Consider the following 27151-nt stretch of genomic DNA (forward strand, 5'->3'; position numbering starts at 1 on the left):
ACACAGACACAAAGAATCCCAAGTGATGGGCAAATGAATACTGCACAATCTCAGGTGTTGGGTAAATGAATATTGCACAATTATAGGAGTTAGGCAAATAAACACTGCACGATTCCAGGTTTTAGGCAAATGAATACTGCACAATCACAGGCATTCAGGGTAAGGAATTCCTCAACTCCCAGGCAGTTAAAAATGTTTCTATTTTATGCATTGTGCTAATAAATTATGTACAATCCAAGTATTCAAGTCAACAACCATTGAGAAAAATGTATATCTGACCAGTGAATAGGTAACCTTGCAGTTATTATAAGGACACACAAGGTTAAGGTACTGTAACCTTGTGTGTCCTTATAATAAATGCAATATTACCTGTTAACTGGTCAGATATACATTTTTCCCCAATGGTAGTTGACTCGAACTACGGACTATCTCTGTGCTCTGGTTGTGCTCTCAATGTACGCTTAACAGGTGTCCTTGCAGGTATTATATGGACACACAAGGTTAGAGTACCACTTTGATTTGTTTTGAAAAGGTGGTGACAAAATCGCTGGGTTGGGCGAACAAACTTACGCTAGCCACCCCGCTCTGGGACTCACAAAAGTTAGGATACCTGGGCGACTCAAAAGGTTTTGATAAGTGGGACCTTATCGGTATTTCCACTATCGGAGATCTCTGGACGGCGGAGGGAGTGAAGTCGTTTAACACGCTCCAGACGCAACACTCAATGGCTGACTCAGAGTTGTTCAGATATCTTCAGATCCGCCACGCGCTACAGGCCGCTTTGCCAAGGGACGCCGCCCTACCAGCTAACTCCCCGCTGGAGGACAGACTCCTTGATGGATATCTCCCAGAGCGTGCCATATCTCTGACTTACAGGAAGATAATTAATAACATGCCTGACCCCCTGACCCTACTGCGGGAAAAATGGACTGTGGACGGAATAGAACTAGACGACGAAGGGTGGCAGACGGCCATTTCATCCCCCAAAACGGTAGCAATCTCAGCCCGGCTCCGCCTGGTGCAATTAAAAATTCTACACAGAACATATATTACGGGGCCCCAATTGGTACATATGGGGGGACACACAGATGGGTCATGTAGACGTGGGTGTTCCCAGCCAGGTATCTTCACACACATCCTCTGGCACTGCAGGTTCATCCAGGAGTATTGGCACAAGATACATGCCATCATGAGTGAAACCCTCGAGATTGACATCCGGCCGGAAGCTCCTAGATGCCTCCTAAATATTTGGGAGCCCACAGACCTCAATGCCTACGCCATACACTGGGTGACACTTGCCTGTATGATAGCCAAGAGGAATATTGCGCAACACTGGGGGGCTGCCCAGGCACCTGCAATAAATGACTGGGAAAAGGACCTTGATTGGTGCATGCAACGAGAAAAATCTGTTTACATTGCAAGGGGCTGCCCCAGAAAATGGTCCAAAATCTGGACCCCCTGGAACTTATACCGAGGTGAAATATGTACCCCTCCGAGACTCTACGACGACGATGTCTCCCCTTCCCCGTAACTCCAACTGTATAAATGTGTTATGCATTGCTGAATCCTTGTGCTTGCCAATGCCTCTGCGGTGTTCTTATGAAACTATGCCTTGTTGTCGATGTTTCTTTAATAAAAAGAGTTGTAAAAAAAAAAAAAGAAAAAGGTGGTGAATTTTTCTCCCTAGCCCCACCCCATTGACCCCGCCCCCACTGACCCCGCCCCTACTAGGGCGGCCCTAGGCCACAAACCAAACTGTAAATTTGCCCCCCCCCCCCGAGAGAGTTTGTGAGTACTCATGGCTTAATGGAATGAAGTTCCCTAGAGACATCTACTATAAATGCATGCAACACAACTTCTTTTAAGAAATAGAAGGCGCAATAAGGCCGCCATCAAACATAAAAGCAGATATCTGTACTCTAGTGATCGCCTGCGAAAACCATCGTCCCTTTCTTTGCTATATGGCAGATGCACACCAAAATAAAGGAATAAAATGGACATTAAACAGAGTGAGTTCAACATGCAGCTCAAATAAAGGGGGTGCTGATATCTATGCAGGAGACAAGTGTCTCTTATGAAAAAAACTAATACTGGGCTCTTTATTTTCATTACAACTCTGTAACTGCACAAAATATTTTTAATTCTATTGTATTGTATAAGTTTTTGTATAGCGCGTCTGCACCCTACGGGTATCCTGGCGCTTGGAGACCGTGATAACATGAAGCATATAGAACGAGCAGCCACTAGTCAAAAGACGATGCTATCTATTCCTGGCGAAAAAGCCAGGTCTTAGGATCTTTCCTAAAGCCCAGCAGAGATTTGGCCTGTCTCAGATCTTGGGGAATCTTATTCCAAAGGTGGGCTGCCACCGTGCTAAAAGCCCTTCCTCCCATCCTTGCTAGTTTTATTCTGGCAACGGATGCCAGGCTTTGGCTAGTGGACCGGAGAAGTCTTTTTGGTTCATACCAGGAGAATCGCTCTTGTACAGGTAACGGACCCATGTTGTGTAGAGCTTTGTAGACCATAACCAGTGACTTAAAACTGATTCTGTCTTTAACAGGCAGCCAGTGAAGGTCCCTTAGTGCCAGCGTCACTGAAGAATCACGCTGTCTCTTGAGGGCTAGTTTAGCTGCCATGGATTGTACTCTTTGTAGTCCCTGCACAATGTATTGGGGAGCACCCAGATACAGGGAATTACAAGTAGTCCAGTCTGCTCAGGATCACGCTCTGGACCAGCAAGGACCTGGTCTCGCTTGGGAGTAGCGGGATAATTTGGCGAAGAGCTCTCATCAGGGCGATACAGGTGCGGATTGTTTTGTTGGCCTGAGATTGCATCTGGAGGTCTTCGTCCATCATGACCCCCAGATTACGAACTGTTTTTACTGCAGCTATGCATCCTCTGGCCTAAACCTGATCTCGCCCATAAGATGTTTGGACATTTTAGCTGCACCGCAGTGCAATAACTCTGTTTTCCCAGCGTTCAGCTGTAACAAATTAGCCTTCAGCCATTCAGAGACCTGCCTCATGCATGCCTGAAAAGAGCTCAGAGAAACTGCAGGCTCTCATTCAGTGGAGAACAGCAGCTGAATATCGTCCGCGTAATTGACCACTTCGATCCCATAAGATTTTATTATGGGGATCGGGGGTCCTAAATAGACATTGAAAAGAATTGGGCTTATTGCTGAGCCCTGAGGCACTCCATGGCATACCGAGGACCAAGGGGAGACAAAAGGCGTCAGGGTGACTGCCTGTTGACGGTCAGCCAGATAGGACTGTAACCATTTCAAGGCGCGGCCTGTTACCCCCAGGCCTTCTAGTCTTGCCAGCAGGACCGCATGACTAACCGTGTCGAATGCGGCCGACATATCCAACAGCACCAGTACTGAGGAACATCCACTGTCGGCTCGCAATCGAAGTTTGTCCAATACGGTTGTCAAGGCGGTTTCCGTCCCATGCCCTGGCCGAAATCCAAACTGGTCCCTATCCAGAAGGAGATTTTCTTCCAGAAATCTTTGGGTGATATCATCTCTCCATTCAGATATTAGCTATGGATTCTAAATGCACAGGTCACCACTGTTAACACTTTTGGTGGTTCTTTTTTTTCTTTTTTCCTCTTTTGCACAGTCGCCATCATCTTTTATGTAAAAAATAAAGTTGTCAAGTTTCTTGACTCTGGTTCTTGCGTGTGCACTCAACTTTGCACGTTTAGCGAGGCACTAGATCTTAATATTTCTACTATTTTTAATCTTCATAAAATCATGTATTACAAGTTTGTTTTTATATGTAATTTTGCAGCCTTGAGAAAGTCCAGGAGGACGAAACGCGCATCGGCTGCCGTTTGTTTTATCCTGTTTGGAATAAAGTGAATGACTGGACATTTCAACAGCTGTGGGTCGCTTATTGGGACCTTATCTTTGAAACTATTGATTGACTGTGCTTGCTTTATCATAGTATTTATTGAGGATTATAGTAACACTTCTTTGGTGTGCGTTGTTGTCTATGGTAGAAAGTTGTATCTAGACTACGCTGTAGGTCTAGTGGATTAATACCCAAGGTGGGTGGGTATTTTGGCACCGTGGGAGTACCCGACAAAAATTGATACAACAGTAATTCAATGCAGATTCTACTATTAATTGACATTTTGATGTCCAGGTCGGAAAGCATATCCACCATTTCTTTTGATATATAGATATATCTTGATGGTCCAGTAGATGGCGGGGGAGCCGAAACGCGTAGTCCATCCGGTTTACTTTTTTTTTTCACTATGGTGTGCCAATAAACACTTTTAAAGTTACCTCTGGCTGTGGTGTCGTGCACTCTCTTGCTGAGGAAGAGCAAAGGATTTTTTGATATAGATATATTTATAATCAAATCTATATAGTTTCATATTTTCTTCCTGTCTGATGTGCTATTGTAGGAGAGTGGAATGTTGGGTGGTGTGGCTGGGTATCCTTACTATCCTAACCATGTAATATTACCACAATACCCCAAAGATGGTCCTTGGAGTCACACTAATAAATCCTTAGCTTAGTCCTGGTAAAGTGGTAAAGAGCAGTCAGGCTTTACTAGAGGACCCTGTGTTAACAATTTCAGAGTACCAACACGGACGATTAGTAATTGATACGACTCGAAAGAAATCTGACACCAATATCTAAAAACAGAGTGTATTTTTATCTTAATTTAGACACCAAAGTGAACGGAATAGCATACATATAACTGAAGTTATAGATTTTTGAAGCATTATCAGGCCTCGAGAAATGTACTCACCCACTCACTATGGCAAGTCACATGTTAACAGGGTGCTATTTTTAGAGACTACTACCCTGGTCTGGCAAGAGACTCTATTTGACAAAGAACAGGTATTCTTTTAATTCAGAAAGTGAAAGAGCAACAAAGATGCCTTTAAATCTTGTTGCATTTGTTGTGTGTGTTCAAATACAGAGGTAAAATGTCAGCTTAAGTCTTCATACAAACTGTTCCTTATTTTATCCTGGAGATCGTGTTTACAAAATCCTCTAACTTTGCAGTCAGAGAAAGTAAAGTGAACTGTCTGCAATTATGCTGTGTGCAATGAAAGGCTATAGATGTCAGCTTTTTCTAACACACACGTAAATAGCATGCAAATGAACTGAACAAATATTTAAAACTATATTTCAGTACTTTAAAAAAATCTGATTTATGATGCAAACAAATAGGATAAATATTTTCTGAAACCCAATTTCCCATTAGTGTTTGTACGCTATATAATTTTACCTCTAAAACTGCATGTCAGTAGAAAAGTTTATGGGCATTCCAATGCTAATGTGCCATCTATAAATGACAGTGTATGAACAGATTGTGCTTTACCAATATATCTATATCACAGCGTTTACTTTCTCAACTTCCAGCCGGCGATGAGAAAGATCCGGACTCCAATAGTAAGCGGCAAAAAGGTCTTTATTTTTTCTTGAAAGCCGTTTATGATGCGTTTCGGACAACACAGTGTCCTTGATCACATGCAGAAACACAGTCCACCTCTATTTTTTCAAATTATTTTGGGTCACCTCCCCCGTGTCACATGGTAAATGAACATAAACAACATACTCTGTTATAGCACCACAGGTAGTCTGTTTTCTTTATCTTCCTCACATGCTTTGCCAATATGATACATATAAAAACTATAGCACATGACCTCTATATTTCTGAGTATGGTTAGTCAGGCGGTATTATGCATTTGTCAAATACATTTAATTGACATATTTTGTAAGTCAATGCATAAATATAATAAATAAATAACTGATATCATTTTTCAGCATTTATATCCTAACACCATATATGACAAAGTAGATAAATAAATACTATCTTATTAAAATAGTTAAAAAACATGTATACCTGCTTAAATGCATTGACATTTCATGATTGTCACATCAGCTGATGGTTTTTGGTTTAATAACCCGACCTGGGCAAATATCGCCTATAATAAAACCTTAGAAAGCAGGATATCCTAGTGACGGCTCATGAAAGGAAAATTTCACTTTTTGTATTTGTCATATTATGTCTGCATAAATGCTTGACTAGCATGACCCCTCAGTTTTTCAGTTGCCATTGAGCCCAAGTCTTGTATTTAGGATACCCAATATGGCTATAATCAATGTACTACAATGTACGGCAAAATTTAAAATCACAATAAGTGCATAAGTGCAGAACAAGTGCAATAAGAGTGCTATTCTAAATGGTAGGGCAGCCGCCCATCCATGTGGTAAAGTTCTAGTGCAAACCTAAAAACTATGTATCTATAAAATTCTTTAATGTGGGGTTAAAAGAGATGGATTAGCAGCAGATGAACTATTCATTATATAGTGAGAGAGACATGCTTCTCATATTATTACTCTCTTATTGTGTTAATGTCCAAGCAATTGGACCTGGATATAGATGGTAATCCATGTTAGTATCTACTGTTGCCATCGGCGAATCCATGAACCAATACATGTTAATGGATCTACTGAAAGTTATGGAAATCTTCTGCATTGTTGAGCCCATTAGGAGCTTTACTGTCGAGCTCAAGAATCATACGGGACTCCAACTGGCGCAATGATCTTTCCCTATTCCATCCGCATGCTTCGCAGGATCTTCAAGTGGATCCCCACCGAAACAAGAAGGACGGTCACCTAGGCCCTCATCAGCAGTAGACTGGACTACGGAAACGCACTCTACGCAGGAGCCCCGGCCAAACTCCTGAAACGGCTTCAACGCATTCAGAACGCCTCCGCACAGCTGATCCTCGACATCCCTCGCCGCAGCCACATCACACCCCACCTGAGAGACCTGCACTGGCTCCCCGTCAACAAGAGGATAACCTTCAAACTCCTCACCCATGCACACAAGGCACTCCACAACACCGGACCAACATACCTCAACAGCCTCTACACCCCCACCCGCCAACTCCGCTCAGCAGATCGCGCCCTCACCAGCATCCCCCGCATTCGAAGAGTGACTGCCAGATCATTCTCCCACCTCGCCGCCAAGACATGCAACACCCTCCCCATCCACCTACGGCAGACCGAAGACCTTCTGACCTTCAGAAGACTTCTCAAGACCTGGCTCTTCGAACAGTAGCAGCTTCCCCTTCCCCCCCTAGCGCCTTGAGACCCTCATGGGTATGTAGTGCGCTTTACAAATGTTATGATTGATTGATTGGAGGAGTGGGGACCACAGCAATTACAAAGTACTTTAAACACCCCAGAGTATTGTTATGCTCAGTCTTGAAATGTCTTGCAGCTGGGTACGCTGTGTCGTTATTCACTATTGCTCGTAAGTGTTGAAAAATTCTGACATGCACCTGTAGCTTCGTGCTCCCCACGTATCGTAAGCCACAGGTGCAAGTCAGAACATACACAGCGTACTCAGTTCTACAATTATAGTTGCCTTTAATGGGAATTTCCGTCTGATGGAAAGGGGTGGAGTATTTGGTGGTGTTCTCTCCAAATTTACATGCTCTGCATGTCGAGCATTTGAAAAGCCCCCGTCTGGGCTCAACCCCTTTTTGTTTTAACTGAACTTCAGGGCTTCAGGGCTTCAGGGCTGCTCTTTACTAATTGTGACCTCATAGACAACCCTTTCCTAAAGGTAACTGTAGGGTCTTCTGAAAGATTTTGTGCCAAAACCGCATCTGTACGTATGATCAGCCTATTGCGTTTAATGATTGACCTTATTTGTCTCTCCTGTCGGTTGTATGTCATTATTAATCAAGGAGTGCTATTTTCTAGCTGATCATCACTCTTTTTCTTCTTGGGTTCCAGTAAGGATTCCCAAGGTCTGAGTGCCACTTTCGCTACTGCTTCCCTGAGGACAGAATCACTTTATCCTCTGTTCTTGAATCTTTTGCACACATCTAAATCTTGCGGGGTACTAGAAATTCTTTTCAGTCTTAGGAGTTCCCCATATGGTATACTCCTTACCAAGTGTTTTGGGTGCGCACTGTCTGCATGGAGCGTGGAGTTTCCTGTTGTCACTTTCCTGTGTAGAGTCATGGCTATACTGCCTTCCTTATTATAGAGTCTAACATCCAGGAAATCAATGCTTTCTTTGTTGATATGTGAAGTAAATTTTAAGTTCACACTATTGTCATTGATACTATTAATGAAAGCAATAGCACTGTTTACATCACCCTGCCACACTATAAACACATCATCTATGTATCCAAGGTAATGTTTAGCATGTCCAGCATACATTGCTGAGTGTGTGGTCCTGAGAGCCCGCTCCTCCCACCAGCCAACCACGAAACAGGCATAGCTGGAAGAGAAGCAGGCTCCCATAGCCACCCCCCTCAATTGTTTGTACATTTCAGTGCTATACATGAAAAAAATGTTGTTATCATATCAATCAGCATCTTGTTGTGTTCATAGCTTTCTAGTGGTCTTGTATCCAGGAAATGTTTGATCGCCAAGAGTCCAGTTGTATGTTCAATGCATTTATACAAGGACTCTATGTCCAGAGTAATAAACAACATATCATCAGCCCATTTGATGCTGTTCACTTTCGTCAAGAAATCTCCTGTATCCCTTACATATGTGGGGAGTTATTTGACCAAAGGTTGCAGAAAAAAAATCCACATATTGAGATATGTGCTCCCCCATACTGTTAATGGCTGATGTGATTGGTCGACCTGGAATTGGACTCACGTTCTTATGGATCTTTGGGATGAAATATATGGTTGGAACCACTGGATATTCCACCCATAAGTATTTGAATTTGTCTACTGATATCAGTCCATCTCTTTTGTATTGATGTAATTTTTTGGTCAGGGATTCTTTTGCCTTGTTATATTCTTTACTATTTGATTTCACATAGCATTCTGGGTCTGTGAGTTGCCTTTGTGGGAAACTTCTTTTAAAAAAAATCTGATTTATGATGCAAACAAATAGGATGAATATTTTCTGAAACCCAATTTCCTATTAGTGTTTGTACGCTATATAATTTTACCTCTAAAACTGCATGTCAGTAGGAAAGTGTATGGGCATTCCAATGCAAATGTGCTGTCTATAAATGACAGTGTATGAACAGATTGTGATATATATATATATATATATAAAAATATAAGAGTTTTCAAACATAAACTTAGAAACATTCCAGCCCCCGCCCTGATGTTAATGTTATTGGTGAAACAAGAGGCAAGTGAGTTGTCTTGTGTACTCATTATGGGGGCTAGAATTTTATTATACATGGAGCAAAAGTTTAGTCTGTTAAATCAAACAGAATAGTTTTTGTACAGCAGACATGCTGAACTCACATATTTGAAGGTGCTCTCATTTGACAATAAAAATCAAGGTAACTCGATGGAATAGTATATTTGCCTGGGATCACACCATTTGAAATCAGTTTACGGGTCAAGAGAGTTAGGTTGCGTAGATTATGCAAGTAACTAGATCTGCAGGTATGTTAACATTTTTATGATTTTTCGAGGCCTGAATATTAAATCAGTGCAGTAAAATTCACAGTCAAAATAACATTGTGGTCAATGGGAAAAACCACTCAAGGACAATCGGTCACTTGCAGGTCGAGTAGTATAGAACCCTTACAGGGTTATGGTCATGCGGGCACCAGGACCAGGCCACAACAGTCAGATCAATTTTACTTAGCCCATGGAGTCCGGGTGCAGAGTTGTTTTAGCTGTCCCCGGTGCTGAACGAGAGCTGCGGGTGGTGCTGTTTTTATTGCTTACACAGTGCTGCAAGAAACAGAATGCAGATACACAGATGCTGAAATTGAATGATAGTTGCACAGTGTTCCATGTAGACGCCGTGGGGAGGGCGGGGAGAGGGTTGGTTACCAAATTGGTGACCAACAAGCCTTGGCAGCCATAAGCACAGTGAAAAGCTTCTGGAACTTCACTGGGTCTGGAGGAGTAACGTAGCTGACTGAAACTTCAGGGCAGGCGATCCTACAACTCACACAATGCACTGCACCATCTGGATTTGGGCCAAGATTGAGTGTGTGTTTTTACCTGCAATTTGCAGGGGGACTAGTGCCCCTAGTCCAGGGGGCACTTAGGGTGCTTCTGGCTTCCACAAGAGTCCATCTCTTCGGGAGTGTTACGTTTTAGCAAAGGATGAGGGTCGTTCACTCCCTTCCAAGTCTGTTGCCTCAGGGACAAAGTATATCTGCTGTGGGCAAAGTCCTTTTCTTGGTCCTTCTTTGAAGAAAGTTGTTCAGATCTGAGGTTCTGGTGTCGGGGGGGGGGGGGGTCCCTTAAATCCTAGATTTAGGCGAGTCAGGGGTGTGAGAGCTAGTAACCAATGGGCAGCTAGTCCCAGTAGCTGATCCGTAGCGGGGGTGACCACAACCGATAGTGAAGGTAATCTTTTCTACCCATAACCCACAATTTCTGCCCTCCTGAAGATGACAGAATTCTATTTTATGTGTTCAGATCAGGCTGCTCACCTGGGAGGTATGGCCAGTCTTTCTGGAGGTGTAAACCTGCATACCTAATTTTCCGCCTTGCCCGGGTGAAAGCGCGCCTGGGACACAGGGAGTGCTGTGTCCTTCTCAGGGGGACAGCCCAGATGCATATCAGAAGCGGTGCAGCCTTTAAAGTTCACCATTCTTATGTATCACTTTACTAGCGTGCTGGGGAGGAGGAAGGTGTGACCTCCTTCCTGCCCAACCTTGGGTCCTGACGCCTGGGAGTGATCACACTGCCTGGCAGGATGTCAGAATTCTGTTTTAGCAGCAGGCGCGATAAAGCGCAGGCTGGTCAACCACAGCACAGTGAAGGTGGGGCAACTAGGTGGGCAACCTATGAAGTGCCAACTGGGTGCAAGCCAGCCTTCACTAGACACCAGATTTGTGTAAGGAGAGAGAATGCACATTGTTTGACTCCAAACTCAACATATCTGGGTAGTACTATAATCCTAGCAACCCGGGTTTGCCCAGGGACAAGCCCCGTGATATTCTATGGACCACCTAAGGTGTACTTTAATGGTAAAGACACATTAGAGACGTAAGCTTGCACTTGCATGTCTACCCTCTTAATATACTGCATTCTGTCTCCAGGGCACAGGAGGCCTTCTCTAGGGGTGATTGACATATACTTAAAAGCAGTGCATTTGAATGTGTCCCACATGGTGAGGGAACAGTTGAGTTTGAGCAGTTTGCACTGCTCCTGAACTCTGCAATGGCAGGCCTGCTGTAATTAGTTTTTCTGGGTCACCCAGGGTGACAAAAAACAGTGCTACAGCTATGAGGACCCCTTTACCACCTATGTCCTAGTTACCATATACTAGGGTCTTAGAAGGGGGTAAAGTCTCTGTCAATTGGGATATCTAATTCACACACGGCAGTTTTAGGGAAAGAGCACTGGTGCCTGGTTAGCGGGCTTCAGCGCGCCGTCTGAGTTGAAAACCAGTATCTAGTAATCTAATGGGGGGCAAAAAAAGGGGGGGGGTCTACAAAAAGCCCTGTTTTTTTACAGTTATTCAAGGAACTAAAGGTGTATTGATAGGATGGAACAATATTTAACCACAGCCTACAAGAATATATTTTGATTTTTCTTGATGCATTAGTAATGACCTAGGATTCTCTGTAAAGCCAAGCATCCATGATAACAATGAGAGGGCAACCCATGAGCCCCATTTATTAGCCAAAGCCACATATTTATTCAAGTCTGGGTAAGTAGAAATCGATAATCAATACCTTCTGCCTATCCAATCGTGCAAGCATTTTTCCAGGTTCCACCGTTGGAAATATCTTCTATTAGCAGGGTCTCCTGACTCATCCCACAAGATCACCGTTTTGTTTGGACACTGCCATCCTATCCAAGTTTTAACAAGCATGGGCATAACCAATAGGTCTCTCCTTTAGGACCTTATAAATGTTTAACCATATATCAGACTACCCAATACATCACAAAACGTAAAATAATTAAATGAAAAAGGTCTGATAATCAATAACTACCTTCCGGAGAAAGCCTGGAGCGCCTAATGAGCTTGTGGTGCACTCGAAAACAATTGTATGTATGTGTTGCAAGTTATGCTCATGCAATGAGTCAATAACAATGAGGTTTACAACATTAGGTGCTGGTTTCAGACAGTGCTGCAGTGCACAGAAACATTTGATGGGTTTATGAAAGAATCTGGTGCAGCTTAGAGAAGGGGAGAAAAAGCAATGTGCTGAGGCTGCACTGCGGCGGTGGTGGCACCATATCAAACATTTTACCTGTCTTGAAATTAAAATTCTATGGCCAGGCTAGTAGGGAGAATTAGGCACACCCTACTTTCATAAACTTTGGCAAAATTGTTAGAAACTTTTTTTTTTTTTTAAAAAGGCCATAAAAACAAAACATATTAATAGATTTATTTTACATAAAATATAGGATTGTTCTCACAAAAAAGTCATACTTCCAGCTAATTGTTTAATTGTGTGAAGGAAATAAGCAGTCACTCAAGAGTCAAAGGCCCTTGGAACAGAACAGAGGTTCAAACTGATGAGGCTATAGCCATGGCTGGAAATGTGTCTTTGCTCCCCATCGTCCCTAGGCCAACACTCGAACTCTTCTCAATCTCTCTCCCAACAAGCAGGAACTTGTACTAGTTGTGCTGCATGGGGTAACACAATAAATATGTTGATGGGAGGCACCAGCCACTAAAGTATTCGACTGGCAGCCGTGCATAACAAAGGCAACCCAGGATGGCAACACTCAGCCTCGCGATATTTGCAATAGTCTTTCGCTCCTTCGATTGCGTCCCGGTGGCAGGGGTGGGGCAAAAGGAGGGGCTTAGAGATTTCTGGTGATAGTGGAAATACGTAGTGGTAGCTGCTACGTCTCCTGCTGCACCCACCAGCTGACAACGGGTGTAGGAAGTTAGAGAGAACACTTTCTCTTTTTTCTGTCTCTTCTCAACTACGTTACAGTAAAGGAAGCTTTGCTAGGTGTAGGAAAGTACGCTTTTTGACATGGTCCCCCCACTTTTTTCATCTTATTTGATGTGATTTCGACTGGAAATGCACTTGGTTCCTGCTAACCAGGTCCCCAGTGCCAGATCTCTTTCCCAAAACTATGTAATTGTTTTACACAATTGGCAATACCTTTAGTACCTTCTGTAAGTCCCTAGTAAATGGTTCCCCTGGTACCTAGGGCCTGAGGCACTATAGAGGGTCCCTAAGAGCTGCAGCAAGCATTGTGCCACACAAGAGGACACCTCACCAAGCTCAATCAAACTGCCACTGCATGCTGCGTGTCTTGGTACAGATAAAAGTAAAACACGACATGACACACATCTATGTGTCCCATGTCCCTTAACACTGCATGTAATATTTGCAAGTCACCCATACAGCAGGCCTTACAGTCCTAAGGCAGGGTGCCTTATATTACATGTGAGGACATATCTGCAAGAGCAGATATGCCCCTGTACTGGTCAGTTCTATTACTGCCAGAACAAGGGAACAGGAAAACCATTTTTTTTTTTTTGTAATCTTTTTATTAACCTTTTTACTTACAACCTTTACTGCATTACCATATCGTGTTTCACAACGTACATTACAGCTTTTGCGAATACAATCGTAATCAACAGGAGAGACCCCTGTCGGGTTCTACATTATCTTGACATCTGTCTCCTTCAACACTCCCTCATCTCCTTCCCCCAATCCCTCCGCGTGCTCCCCTACTAGTCGGAAGTGTCTGATTGTGAGTCGTCCTGTGGGGGATCGCAGATGTTGCCCCGATATACATTCCACTTTCCCCATATCTTGGTCCATTTTTTGGGGCAGCCTCTATGCACGTAGACTGCTCTTTCGGTTACCATCAGTTCGTCCATACCACTGCACCATTTCCTGAGTGTCGGGGCTTGCCTGGCTCCCCAGTGCTGCGCTATATCCCTTTTTGCTAAGGCCACCCCTAGAGCCACCCATGTTTGTACTGCCTGAGTGATGTCCGCTGCCTCCCAGACATTCAGGATGCAACCCCGTGGATCGGGAATCAGGGTCACTCCCATCACCTGCGCCATTGTGCGTATTGTTGCTTTCCAATAGTTCTGGATGGCGACACATTCCCATAGTATATGCCAGAACGTGCCCTGTTCCCCGCACTGTCTAACGCAAAGCGGCGTATCGGCTCTGTGTAATTTGTGTAGTAGCGTCCTCGTGTAATAGGTACGATGCAGTATCTTAAGTTGTACCAGTTTAAATCGGGCCGAAATCGCCACCTCCCTGGGGGACGCTAACGCTTCCTGCCAATCCGCCTCATCCGGAAAACCATTTTTAAACATGCCCTGGACACTGGTGAAAACGAGTTCCCAAGCTACATGATGCCTTCACGGCAAAGAGCGATGTTTGGTATCAAACATCTCGTCTTAATAAACCCACACTGATGCCAGTGGTGGATTTAGTAACACATGCACAAAGAGGGCCACTTAGAGGTGCCTCCCTCAAAACCTACCAGCCGCTGGTGCAGACAGACCTGCTTTCGTCTGCCTGCCATCAGAGACGCGTGCCTGACCCCAAGAGTGAGGGCCTCTGCTCTCCGGGGGCCATAAACCAAGCCGCCTCGAGAAGGGGCTGCCTTGCATCCATGCCCACAGGATAACCTGTGGATTAGAATTCCAAAGTCAGGGAGCTTCAAAGAGGTCCACCGCCTTTGGAATGCGAATCTGGTTTCTCTCACAGGAGAGAAAACCAACGCCCTTGTCCAGAGACCTGGATAGGTGGAAAAATTAGTGAGGCAAGACAGGCATGTCCACTGTCAGTCGAGCACCACCCCTGAACTGAGCTACGTGAAGGGGATGCGACTTTCCAGAAGTGGCCATCTTTGCGATGGTAAATTTAGAATCTCTGGGACAGAGTTATGCCCACTTCCCCCAGGAAATGGTCATATAAGGAGTGTAGTGACCCCAGGGGTAAGTAGCCCATTAGCTACTACCCTATACTCCCCTCATTATTTACGGGTGCCCTGGCACCAGGAAATCAGATCCTGTTGACCTTGGCAAGAGGACACTGAAGAGCCGCAAAAGCAAAGACTAAGGAAGAGCAACTCACTTGGCCCCAGCCCTGTTTGTTGTTTCCCCGTTGAATTGTGCCAAAGTCATCTCGACCTGAAAGCGGTTGTCCCTCTAAAGCCTGGGAGGACTGCCTGTCTTCAATAAAGACTCAAGGACTCCCATGAAAGTGGCGCTGCTCCCCTGCAGACAGCCCAAGGAAGACCGAGAGACTCCAGAAGTGAAAATAGTCAGACGCTGCAAAGCACCACTGCACCACGCCTCCTAGCCCGAGCTGAAGTGGCCAACAGTGTCAGCGTGGTCCCCATACCCTCAAAAGACAGAGTCCACTTTGGTTTTGCCCTTAGTGAACTCTCGGACGCCGCTGCAGCCTCTGTTTGCAGGACCCCTCTAATGCGAGTACTCCTGGTTACGAAAATCTGATGCCTGAAGTTGCCTCTGCACCCGTCGCCCCAGGCCCTTGGAGAAGAGGACCAAAGTGTCCCCAAGGATCGTGAGACCTGAAATTCCCACAAGTACCCCCACACACATTTGGTTCAGACCGAATGCCTGCAGCCTATTTTTGACCAGACCGATCCCCAAAGGGTAACATTGGGCACCCAACGCTGGAAAGCAACTCTTCACCCGGCCGCCCCAGTGCCACCAGAGGTGACCTGTTGGTGCTGCCTTGGACATTGCCCCATGCGCGCCTTAAGTCCAGGAAATTGTACTCGTAAGTCGCTGTACTGTACCTGAATGCTGCACTTGTTTTTCCTCCCTTTGGATAACATTGCAGCTTCTGAAAAATGCATTAAGTTTCGACTTTTTAAATGGAAAAGTATTTCTGTTGAAAAACATACTTACCTGATTGTATTGATTCTGGTGCCTAAACATATATAAAGATACGTGCTATTTTTATAAACTGGTGCGGATCTCCTTATTGAGTCATATGCATAATTAATTAACTAATGTGCGTATTGTACACGTCAGGGGTGCCCATAGTCCCCGCTCCTATTTATTATCGCGATCCGTCACCTTCAGGAAAAGCACTTATTCAGTGGCCTACAATTCAGCAGACAAGGCGGAGTACCGCCTGCGAGTAGACCGAGAGACCACCAAATACCTTGGGGTACAATTGCACAGAGATATGGGCCAGGTCATAGAGCTGAATTATGGACCTGCTTTGGATCAACTTACCTCGCAAATAGATAGGTGGATACAACTGCCTCTCTCTATGGCCGGCCGTATCGCCCTCGTAAAAATGAAAGTACTACCCCGTTTCCTTTATTATTTTCGCACTATACCTACCCCACTCACTAATGCGTTTTTTATCCACTTACGTAGTCTCCTAAACCAACTGGTGTGGGCAGGCCGTAGAACGCAGGTGGCTTGGGACACCCTTACCCTTCCATATGCCCGAGGAGGATTCGCGGTCCCGGACCCACAATTGTATTTTCTAGTGGCACAGGCACAATTTGCTCATCACTGGTTTCATCCCGACGCCAGAATACCTTACACAAAAACAGGCAAGGAGTTAGCTGCTCCGACTCCCCTGGCATCCCTACTCCCAAAGGGAGTCCCCGTTGATACACATGACATTCAACCTCTGGCCACTACGTGCTGGGCTTGGCACAAATTGAATCGATTATACGGGTCCGGTCCCCTTTACTCACCCGCGCTCCCACTCGCCAATAACCCCTTTTTACCTCTAACTACTGAGAGGGGGGCTTGCAACTTTCACTAAGCTGGGGCTTGACACTTTTGGATCCTTATTCCCGGATCGGCGGGCACGTAAACTGTCCGATCTAACACAACTCCCTGGGCTCACCGGCGTGGACTCTCTCAATGTGGCCAGTCTTCAGGAGACGCTCCGCACTACATTTTCCACTTATCCTGCCCCATATGAGGACCCCCCCCCCTGCTCACCCTCCTCATAGCCGATAACACAGGATCACATTTGGTCACAAAACTATACAAGGCGTGCGTGGCACTCAGGACAAGGTGGGACAGCGGGCCCGACAACGATGGGAGGCAGATATAGAACGTCCACTAACCGACAAAGAATGGGCCCCACTGCTTAGAGCAAACCCACAGGGTGTCCCCAAATCACAGACACAAGTTGCTTCATTTTAAATTAATTCATAGGATTTATATGACCCCTGCCCAACTGGCCAAATTTGACGCTCCTAAGTCAGCGACTTGCCCCAAATGCAACACCCTGAATGCCGACTTTGCTCACATGTCCTGGTCCTGCCGTCACATTCTCCCATATTGGTGGGAAGTATTTGCAGTGCTAGCTCAAATAATAGAAACGCCTCTGGTACCTTCTGCGGAGATGGGACTGCTTGGGATGGTTCAATGACTCAAACTGTGCTACAGACGCTTTACAGCGATTGCCCTATTACTGGTGAAACGCGAGATAGCCACTCTTTGGGGAGCCAAGACTCGCCCAACCAAGGCGGCCGGGCTCCGGAGTATGGCGTATTGCAGTGTGCAATCTGAAATATACGCTTCCATCCAGCCTCCAACCTCCAGGCCCGGTGACATCTGGTGAGTCTATCGCACATACCTACAGCGACACTTCATTCATCACAGGCTGCCCCCACACCACCAGTCCCCCCACATGTTGAGCAGACTATAGTCGGATCTCCAACTGCACCTGCTAGATCACTGCTCCCCTAAATGCATCGTTCATGGCTACTGGTAGGCTATCGCAGTTACACTATTGACACCACCTCTGGTATTAGATTGGCACTTCGTATAATGTTGTTTATGGAATCCACCTCGAATCACGAGATGTATATCTTTTCTTTTGTTTATTGTACGTAAACTTATAATTTGTTTTTGATTCTATAAGGTATACTTATCCCTCAAAACTCCTTTACCGCTTCCAAAATTGCTTTATTCCGTATTACGTTTCATAATGTGCAACGCTGCTATCCGGTCTTTTTTTTTTTATTTGATGTGATGTCTTTATAATGTTTTGTCACATTTTTTGATAATAAAACTTTTTTTTTTTAAACTAATGTGCGTATTTGCAGATGTATAACACTCCTCTCTGACAGGCCTCAGCTACTCGACAACACTACCACCTAAAAGAGCATCTTAAGCTTACTAGAGAAAGCCCCTATCTTCTAGTAAGGGAATAGCTGGCCTCGACTCTTTGCACAGCATACCTCTTTTTGGTAGACCATAAAAGAGACGGCTTCCTACACAAGGTCTGCCCCCTTTGAAGCAGCAGGTGCAGAATGAAATGGTTTTACTGTTGGAAAAATAATGTTGTGGTGACTGATTCTGATAGACCACAGAAACTTGACGTCAGAAACGTCTAAAAATAATTTCAAAAGAATATCCCATCAATAGCATGAGAAATAAAAGAAAAACCACATAAGGTACTGCAAGCTTAATGCAGCCCTCTAAAAGATGTTGTTGCTGCTCTTTTTTTCTGTTGATTGCAGTATCACAGGCACAGCAACACCTAAACTCACCCACTATTTCTAGCTCTCACCTGCATTTACAGGCACACACATGCAAACAATATAAAAGGAAACACATACACCTTTATTGCATAGTGGAAGGGGAGAGAAACCAATGTACTGTGGAGGCACTATTTTAAAAAGCCAAAAGGGACAAAATATAAACCAAAAATAGAGCTGCAATACCTTAATGCAGCCTACAAAAAGATGATGTTGCCGCGCTCTTTTTTGTTGCATTATCACAGGCATGGCGATAACTGAATTCCCTCACTATTTGTAGCTCACGCTCACATTTGCAGTCGCACACATGGAAATTTGGTTGTTCGCTTTCAAGATAAAACGGAAGCACATATACCTTTATTGCATAGTGAAAGGGGAGATAAACCAATGTGCTGAGGCGTCATTTTAAACAAGCATTTACAATGCAATAGGTCTCGCAATTACATTGTTCTGTGCTATTCGCATTGAAAATGTTATTGTTTTTTTTTTCCCTTCGTGAAGCATTAATCAAGTAATGGCATTATAAATGACAATGTCTTTTACCCCCTGTTGACCCCCGCATACAGACATACATAGAAACCGCACTACAAACGGGCACACATGTATGCACACGCTGAGAAACAGACGCACCCCGTGAGACAGACACACTAATACATAGAGACACCAATGGTAGGGATGGAGTATCATTGGTGCAGCAGGGTAAAAGGGTGTAAGAAGCCCATTAAGCCCCAATCACTACTACCCAACTCGGGGTGAAGGAGGTATTTACCCCTTGAATTAGGGTCTCGCGGCCCTCTTGCTACATGACTAAAGGAGGTGGAGGGAGAAAGGGTGAATAACATTGGGCTGGATCATGCTCAAACTGCACACACAAAAAGTAAGGTCGACGAAGATGCGGACAGCGGCTAACAAATGAGAATTGACAGGTTTGTGCCATGCGGAGAGTCGTGTAACTGATGCTTGGTAGTGGTGCATTGTCCCATTCCATTTTTAGCAGCCCTGCTCATTAATGTCTATCTCCACTGCCGGGTGGTGCTTGCAGTGCCCCGGTTCAAGTGTAGCATCCCTGCTGGGCAGTGCTGGCGCTGTATCATCAAACATGCATCTCCACTGCCAGGCAGTACTGGCGCGGTCTTAGTAAACGTATAACTGCACTGCAGGATAGCACTGACACTGTACCCATGACGTGTGTACCACCTCAGCTGGGTAGGCTATTCTTATTTCATTAAACATATAATCGCCCTCCTGGGCAGTGTCAGCACTGGTCATTTTCACTGTAGAACACTGCTTGCACTGTCGCATCACGAGTACAACAAGACTCCTGTGGAGTGCTGTTGCTGACTTATTAAGGCACATATTTGTCTTCTGGGGGGAGGGGGGCTGATGCTGTAGAATTAGCAGTACGGCTCCATTTAAATAGGTCGCCACCCCTGCTGGGCATTGCTGGTACTATACCAATAAAGGGTAGCACCCCTTCTCGGTTGTACTGCCACTGTCCGGTGCCAATAGCGTAAGGCATGATGTAATTTAGGATACAAAATGTGCGAACACGGGGGTGGGGAGAAGGCTTCGTGTGCGCCCAAGCGTCAAGCTTTTCAGATTGCCCATGAAGGAGGACGGATGGGTGTGTAAAAGAGACACCCTGCCACATGCCAGCCCTTCACCCACATTCTCAAAGACACCGTACCCAAACATGTTGCCATAAGTACACGGCAGTAGCTGTGTATCCAGAGATGTCCGATTAATAAACAAAAGGAATGGGTGGAGAGCAGAGGGTGAAAAGGAAAGACAGGGGGACAAAGACAGGAGTGGAAAAGAGAGCAGATGGAGAGAGTGAGAGGAGAAGGGAGAAATTGGGTGAAGAGAGAAGAGAAAGGTGCAGAGGGAGAGAGATCAAGAGAGAAGCAGGAGAGGAGAGAAAAAAGGGGGAGCAAGAGTAGAGACAGGAAAGGGGAGCTAGGCGAGAGACAGGAAAGGGGAGTGGCGAGAGGGAACGGGGAGAGTGCATGAGGCATTAGAATGGCTAGCGCGTGAAGGAGGGCGCGAGCTGGAGGAGCGAGAGAGGTGGAGCATGAGAAGGAAGAGAGTAAGAGAAAAGCTAAAGCGAGGAGATGCTCCCTGAGCAGACGTGTGCTCCGAGGGAAGGGGGGGGGGTGACCAGAACATTTAGCCCTACTAAAGATGAAGTACAAAAGAGTTTGGTAACAAAGCCCAGTAATGGCAATTAGAATAGGTGCGGTGTAGGGCAGAGTACGCAATTTGTGAGGGAAAAAGCCTAATGTGGGCATCGTATAAAAGGAGATTGACTATTTGCCACATATGTTGGCAATTGGTAAAAAAGCAACATGTGGACGCAACATGAAGCACCAACTCGCAGAGGTTAATTAACACTCCACGGGGACTCTGTTGGCATGTAATTGTAAAACCTAGAGTAGAGCTTTAAGCTGCACTTCATAAAATAACATTACTCCAACAGCTGGCCCATCGTTAATTCTGCCATCAGAGGCATGTCAACTTAGTAAACCAGCCCTCCGAGCACGTCTGACAGACCCTCCTACTCTGGGGCTGCTGAACTCCTCCACTCCGCTGCCTAACCGCCTAAAAGCAACAAGAGGACACCTTCCAATCATGCGTCGCAGTCCTGGTGACGAACACAGTGTGAACCAATCGTAAGCCTGGAAAAGGTACAGACTACTCTATAAAAGTTTTTCAATTCGCTTTCATCGGGAGCTCTGCACCTTGGCTACAGAGGCGGGACGATGACATTTCTAGAGGCAGGTGAACGGCATGGGGCGGTCCAATGACACCAGATGTGTGATCGGAGCCATGGCGTCATCGGAGACAGAGGGAGCGGGGTGTGTATGACGTCACTACTAACGGGGCGTTGTAGGTAAAATGGGAGGCCGACGATGCGAGATTAAGCAGCGATACTGAGTCACGAGAGGGAGTTAAGGAGTTGCCTTTTGAGAGAAAACTTAAAAGGCGGGAAACAGCTGAGCTTTTGTTGCGAGATCCTGATTTATTCTCTGCTAGTTCAGGGAAGAGCAGAGGTATTGAGTAGAACGGGACAGAGGTGCGGTGGCAGAATTGCATAGCTGCCACGTGGCTCCAATGTCCCCTACGACAGTGTTAGCCAGCCCTGCGTTTTATGCCAAACAACAATTAATTTGCAGAGTGAAGATGGACCATACCTTAATAACGAGGGTTACAAATGCCCTTGCATCATTAGTGCTGTTGGCTAAACGGTCGCACATGACAAGGGGGTTTTAATTACGGAGATGCTCTTGCTCTCTTGGATTGCACTTAACTTTATTGGGTTGAACATCTTGCTGGGTTCTACAGCAAACAATCTATATGTGCACCTGCACAGGCGCCTCTTCTTCGAAGCGCCAGACAGTCAGAATATGGAGTATGGCAAGGAGACGCTCTACTCATTACAGGAGATAAACGGAATGTATCTAGTTTATCAGTGAGCAAACACAAATATAACAAGTGGCACTGAAAGCGATCGCTTTTGCGATCACTATTGTAAAACAACACACACCCACAGCGAACATGTGTTTTCAATTATTGCGCCCGTGTCTGGGCACGATAATTGAAACCATATGGCCTTTGGTGCGCGTAATAGACACCAATAGGCCGTGGGCGGAGCAATGCATCCGCCTTTGTCCTATTGCGTGCCGTCTTTGGGAAAAACACGCACTCAAAGGCCAATCGCGGATTCCAAAAGGAAATCCAGGCTCCGTTTCTAAACACCCTACAAAATGGCTCTCGCCTCTGCAACGCAGGGCGCGAGCCCTAAAAAGCAGAAGGGACAAAATATTTTGTTTAAATAAAGCCGCAATACCTTATACAACGAAAGTAAACAGACGCACTCCTATAACAGCTGTCAACATACAAAATAAAAATAATTTCCCCAAAAAATCCCAGCAGTACCATAAGCAACAGAAGAGAACCCACAAAACAAGGAAAGGGTGCAGTACCACAGGCTGCTACCAGATGTCCCTCTGGAGTTCTAAAGGGACCTCTATTAGCCACCTAAGGTACTGATCCCTTACTGCAGCCTACTAAATTATGTTATTGACGCACTCTTTTCTGTTGAATATAGCATCACAGGCGTGACAACAACTTAACTCACCCGCTATTTGTAGCTCTCACTCACATTTATAGGCACACACATGTGAATTTGGCTGTACGCTTTCAATATAAACGGAAGCACATATACCTTTATTGCATAGTGGAAGAGGAGAGAACCCAATGTGCTGAAGCTGCACTGCAGAGGTGGCGTGTCATTCCAAAGAAGCCAAATGGACAAAATATATACCAAAAAGAAAGTTTAAATACCTTATACAAAGAAAGTAAACAGACATACTCCTAAAGTAGCCCGTCAACATACAAAAAAAAAAAAGTAAACAGACATACTCATAAAATTCCAGCAAGACGGGATTCAGTGCACCGACTTCAGAAGGATGCCAGCCAAAGTTGTAACAAATGCTAAATAAAAAAGTAGTGCGCCAAAAGTAAACATATGGCCGATAGTGAAAGGATCCATGTAGCAGGGGCAGTCTCCAGGGCGAGAACAAAACAGCCAAAAGGCGAGACAAATGTAAGTATTTGCCAACTAAACCAAAGGAATTTCAAAAGGAATACGAAACAACCAATGAAAAGCCGTGGGCGTGTTCAAAGCCCACAGAAGGAATACAGCAGGTCTCCAAAACAGCGCATGCACACTGCCTAGGCTTGATCTAAAAAGTATAAGGCTGCTAATTGTGGAATATTGGCAGCAGTAAATCTTTATTTAGCTATATTTGCCCATGGTGTGTGTTTAGGTATTTTCAACACTGCACACATAATAATTCTGAATCTCTTCCAGAAATGTCATGTTCTACACACCAGACCTCAGTTCCATCCAAGATTGTTGCTTAAACATTACACCTGTACCTATATTTATACTTGCATGTGCCATTATTTGTTCCATGAAAGGTGATCCCAGGATGAACAATCCATCACAACTTAAATATTCTATTTTTTAACATGCACATAGCCTTGAACATTTCAACATGTTTAATGATTTTAGCACGCTTAACTTAGATTCCTTTCACTCACAGTTAGAACATACATAGAAATGATTTTATAAGCTTCTTTGTGTTTGAGAAATTATCACTGTATTGTCAGCTTAGAGAACAGTCAAATCTCTTATTGCTCAAATTAGGAGCATTAATGCTTTATTTCGTTTCACCACTAGAAAATCTTGAACTTTCCTAACTCAAATACCAGGACAGAATCGAGGAAGGAATTGTAGAAGGGTGTCCCCTCAACACTCAGGTTGAGTATTTCATTATCAGGGTCTCAAAAACAGGCAATGGTCAAGAGTAAATAAAATGTCATTGAACCTAGTCTGTAAAAAAACCACTCACCTATCTACTGCCTGCGCCTCAAAGGACAAACGTGAATTCCATGGCCTCTTACAGCTTTACTTCAGTGGCAGGGAGACATAAAATGGGACCACAGAACTTTTCTTTTGCCCAGGAGTGGGCATCAACCGAGAAAAAGCATTTCTATCGCGCAAAGCAGCGTGTTTCAGCCACCTATTGCACATTCAGGTACTCACAGTGTAAACATAAAAGTAGGGCTTGGGAGGATTTTCGTGTCATCAGTGTATGTGCAAAAAATGAAAGTGATGAGGCGGAGGAGGTCAGTTAAAGGACAGGGATAGAGGCTCAAGGTGATCCGAGATAAAGAGGGCCCATTTAAGATACAATCTTTAGGGAAGTGGAAGAGTGTGATGCTTTGTAGCATATTTTAAAAAATATGGGAAGCCAGTCTACAGCTGTATGCCAAATACTTACTATTGGCTAAGCCCATTGCAGATGATGGGCTAGATGAAATTACTATGTCCATCTTTAGCATCTACTCAACATTAATATTTCATGGGACAGATTGCAGGAAAGTGGTAACTGTGTTCTAAGATCTGCAGCATAGTATCAGAAGTTCACATACAAGACATTATTTTCAAACATCCAGATTTACTTGTTTAAACCTTTCTAGTGAACCTCAACCATAAAAAGTATTTGATTACTTTAAAGAAAACAAAATTGTATGTAGAAAAGGAGTGCAAAAATCATGGTCAAGTTTATCAAGAAGAATAGTACAAAGAAGCAGTGTCAGAATCAAATTGCGAGGTCAAGTAAAATGTATGCACAGGAAGATAGACATGACAGGAAAGGAAAATAATGTGGTAAGTAAAAATGGGCTTATTAGAACATGTTGTACTTATGCTTAGAATGTTTAACAAGCACTGGTAAAACCAATAGGTCTCGCCTATGTGAAATCTATTGGCCTTGTCAACGTCTTTAAGACATGCTGCAAATCAGCGCGAGCTGCTGTGTAACATGACTTAAAGTAAAGGGAAAAAAGCGCTATGAACGGCCAGTGCTGACCACGTCATAACACTTCTGTCTTTTTTAGCCTGCAGGGGTATGGTGAATACAGAACGAGGGAGTTGCAAGGGAAAAAAGAATGAGCACCAGACGGGGGCAGTCAGGCACTGAATTGAATAAGCATGTGAGTGATAAAGTGTACGCGGTTTGTGAGAATAGTATGGAGAGTGGTGGGCACACATTTGGGGGGTCACAAGTGTAAAAGGTGCAGGTTGATGCTACTAATCGAGGCATTGCAATTATTAGGGGATGTTCTGAAGGACTGTAAAATCATGTTACCCTTCTATTACGATTAATGTTATTTTCATTTTATGTACTTTTGTATTTATAGTTTTCTATTTCTTGCTATTAGAGAGTGTGCAGAAGCCTCTGGCTACTTCACATAAATAGAGAATTTAAAAAAACAGAGTTTGCCACCCTGGTAACAACCCCTATTAGAACAGAACCACTCACACAACAAGATAGCGACCTACTCGATCTCTTACTAACAGCAGGTGTTAAAATGATTCTAAACCAGTTGGAAGACACATCCAAGGCATCGTTTAAAGGGTGGCTCAACTGGGTGACATACCTTAGAGGTGCGGACGTGATGTCTCTACGAGACTCACCGTGGAGGCAGCCCGACAGAGGAATGTGGGCATCTATGGACAAGTACCTAGGCCCCTATGAACCTCCATGAAGAAGGCGAGATCAGCGACTTGTCTCCTACCTTTCTGAACAATCGCGAGCAAGTTTTCTCTCTCTCTCCCCGCTCTGACCCCTTATCTCCGCTCAGGTCCTTTCTCCCCTTTCATACCTCTGACCCCTTACTAGAATAGAGGGGGTAGGGCAGCCTATAGAGAAACAGAAGGAATCGAACTGTACCTCAGACTTTACACCTTACAGGCTTTGCCCAGTAACATCACGCGAGACAATGTGCATGTTCTCTGTTTTTTTTATGTCTACTTGTTTAGTTTTGTGATTTTTTGTTTCAGTTGTATATGACACAATCTCATTAAAATCTTATTGAAATTAAAATAGGAAGAAAATAAGGGAACCTGAAAATAAAACAAAGTACACGCTGACCTTGGGGATGGTTCTGCAGTGTTTGGAAATACTAAACCGCCAGGAAGTATTTAAGCCTGAATTTAGTTTTTGAAAGTAACTGTTGTTCTTTTTTTTCCGGCAGGAGCTGGCTGTGCTTTGTAAACAAAGCCAGTCTGAGTCAAGAGCTGGCATTGTGATACCAGCTGATGCCAATGGCAGCACAAACTGCCCTGTGTACACCGTCCCTGCACTTCAAGCCACACACGGTTTATGTTGTATGCAGGCCAGTTCCTCCCTCGGCTATTGAGCTCTAAGGGTGAGGCAGTGTCAATTATCATTAGGGCCACTGACCCTAATGATTAGATGCTGAACGCAATAGGCTCAGATTCCCTGGGATTTAATGTCAGCAAATACACGTTGGAGCCGTCCCCAAGCGCCACCAGAGTCAAGGTAGCAGCACGCTTACTGAGTCAGAGGTTTGGAGTGGGTGGCGAGTTTGTGGGATGTATGGGCTGAGCCGAATTCTAGCAACAGGGAAAAACAAGCATTGGCAAAGCCAAACTGATCTCGCCTGTACGTGAGATATTGTCTTAGCCATGTTGTGCATCATCGCAGCTGCTGTACAACATGTCTAAAAGTCAGAAAAAACCTCAACACTACTCACCCTGCAAGTGACGCCCGTCACAAGAGCGCCTGGATGGGTCTTGGAGTAGGAGGAGGCCACTGTCTCTGATCCTGCTGACGCATACTGATGACGAACACCAACAGAAGGCGACTGAGATAGAAGACGGACAAGAAATGCACCGTCTTCTGTGGAGTTTCCCGTTTTTGCAGTCAGAAACACCGGCTGTCCTGACCAGACTTTGACAGGTCCATATTGCTGCTGCTTTCATTGGTTGACCCCGCAGCCTATAGGAGTTTCGCCTTTTGTGCCTTCAGGTGTGTCTTTGGGCAGGCGCGGTTCTGATTGGTTCATTTAAAGCTAGTCCTCATTGGCTACAGCTAAAGCAAACTAGCGCAAGGGACGCTAGCTCCGAATCCGATTGGCCAAAACATCCTCATTAGAAATTGTTTCCCTGCGTTTACACAACGCTTTAAACAAGGCACACTTTTAAAACAAGCATTTACAATGCAACGGTCTCGGCATTCTTAAAGTTAGAGCTATTGGCATTGCTCATGACAATGCCGTTTCTTTAAATGTTTTAAAAACAAAAACAAACAAAAATAATGTCATGAGCAATGCCAATAGCTCTAACTTTACCAA

General features: G+C 44.7%; 1 protein-coding gene across 1 annotated transcript in view; it reads right to left on the bottom strand.

Moving 5' to 3' along the window:
• MAPKAP1 (MAPK associated protein 1) overlaps positions 1-26784 on the bottom strand; it is an 826525-nt gene extending 799741 nt beyond the window's left edge. The window contains exon 1 of the mRNA XM_085613805.1: positions 26552-26784. Coding sequence (XP_085469931.1) covers positions 26552-26780 — 229 coding nt within the window. The 5' untranslated portion in view covers positions 26781-26784. The remainder of the gene's footprint in view (positions 1-26551) is intronic.
• Between the last annotated feature and the right edge of the window lie 367 nt (positions 26785-27151).

This window comes from Triturus cristatus, chromosome 1_2 (genome assembly GCF_964204655.1).
Source record: "Triturus cristatus chromosome 1_2, aTriCri1.1, whole genome shotgun sequence".
NCBI classification, from domain to species: domain Eukaryota; kingdom Metazoa; phylum Chordata; class Amphibia; order Caudata; family Salamandridae; genus Triturus; species Triturus cristatus.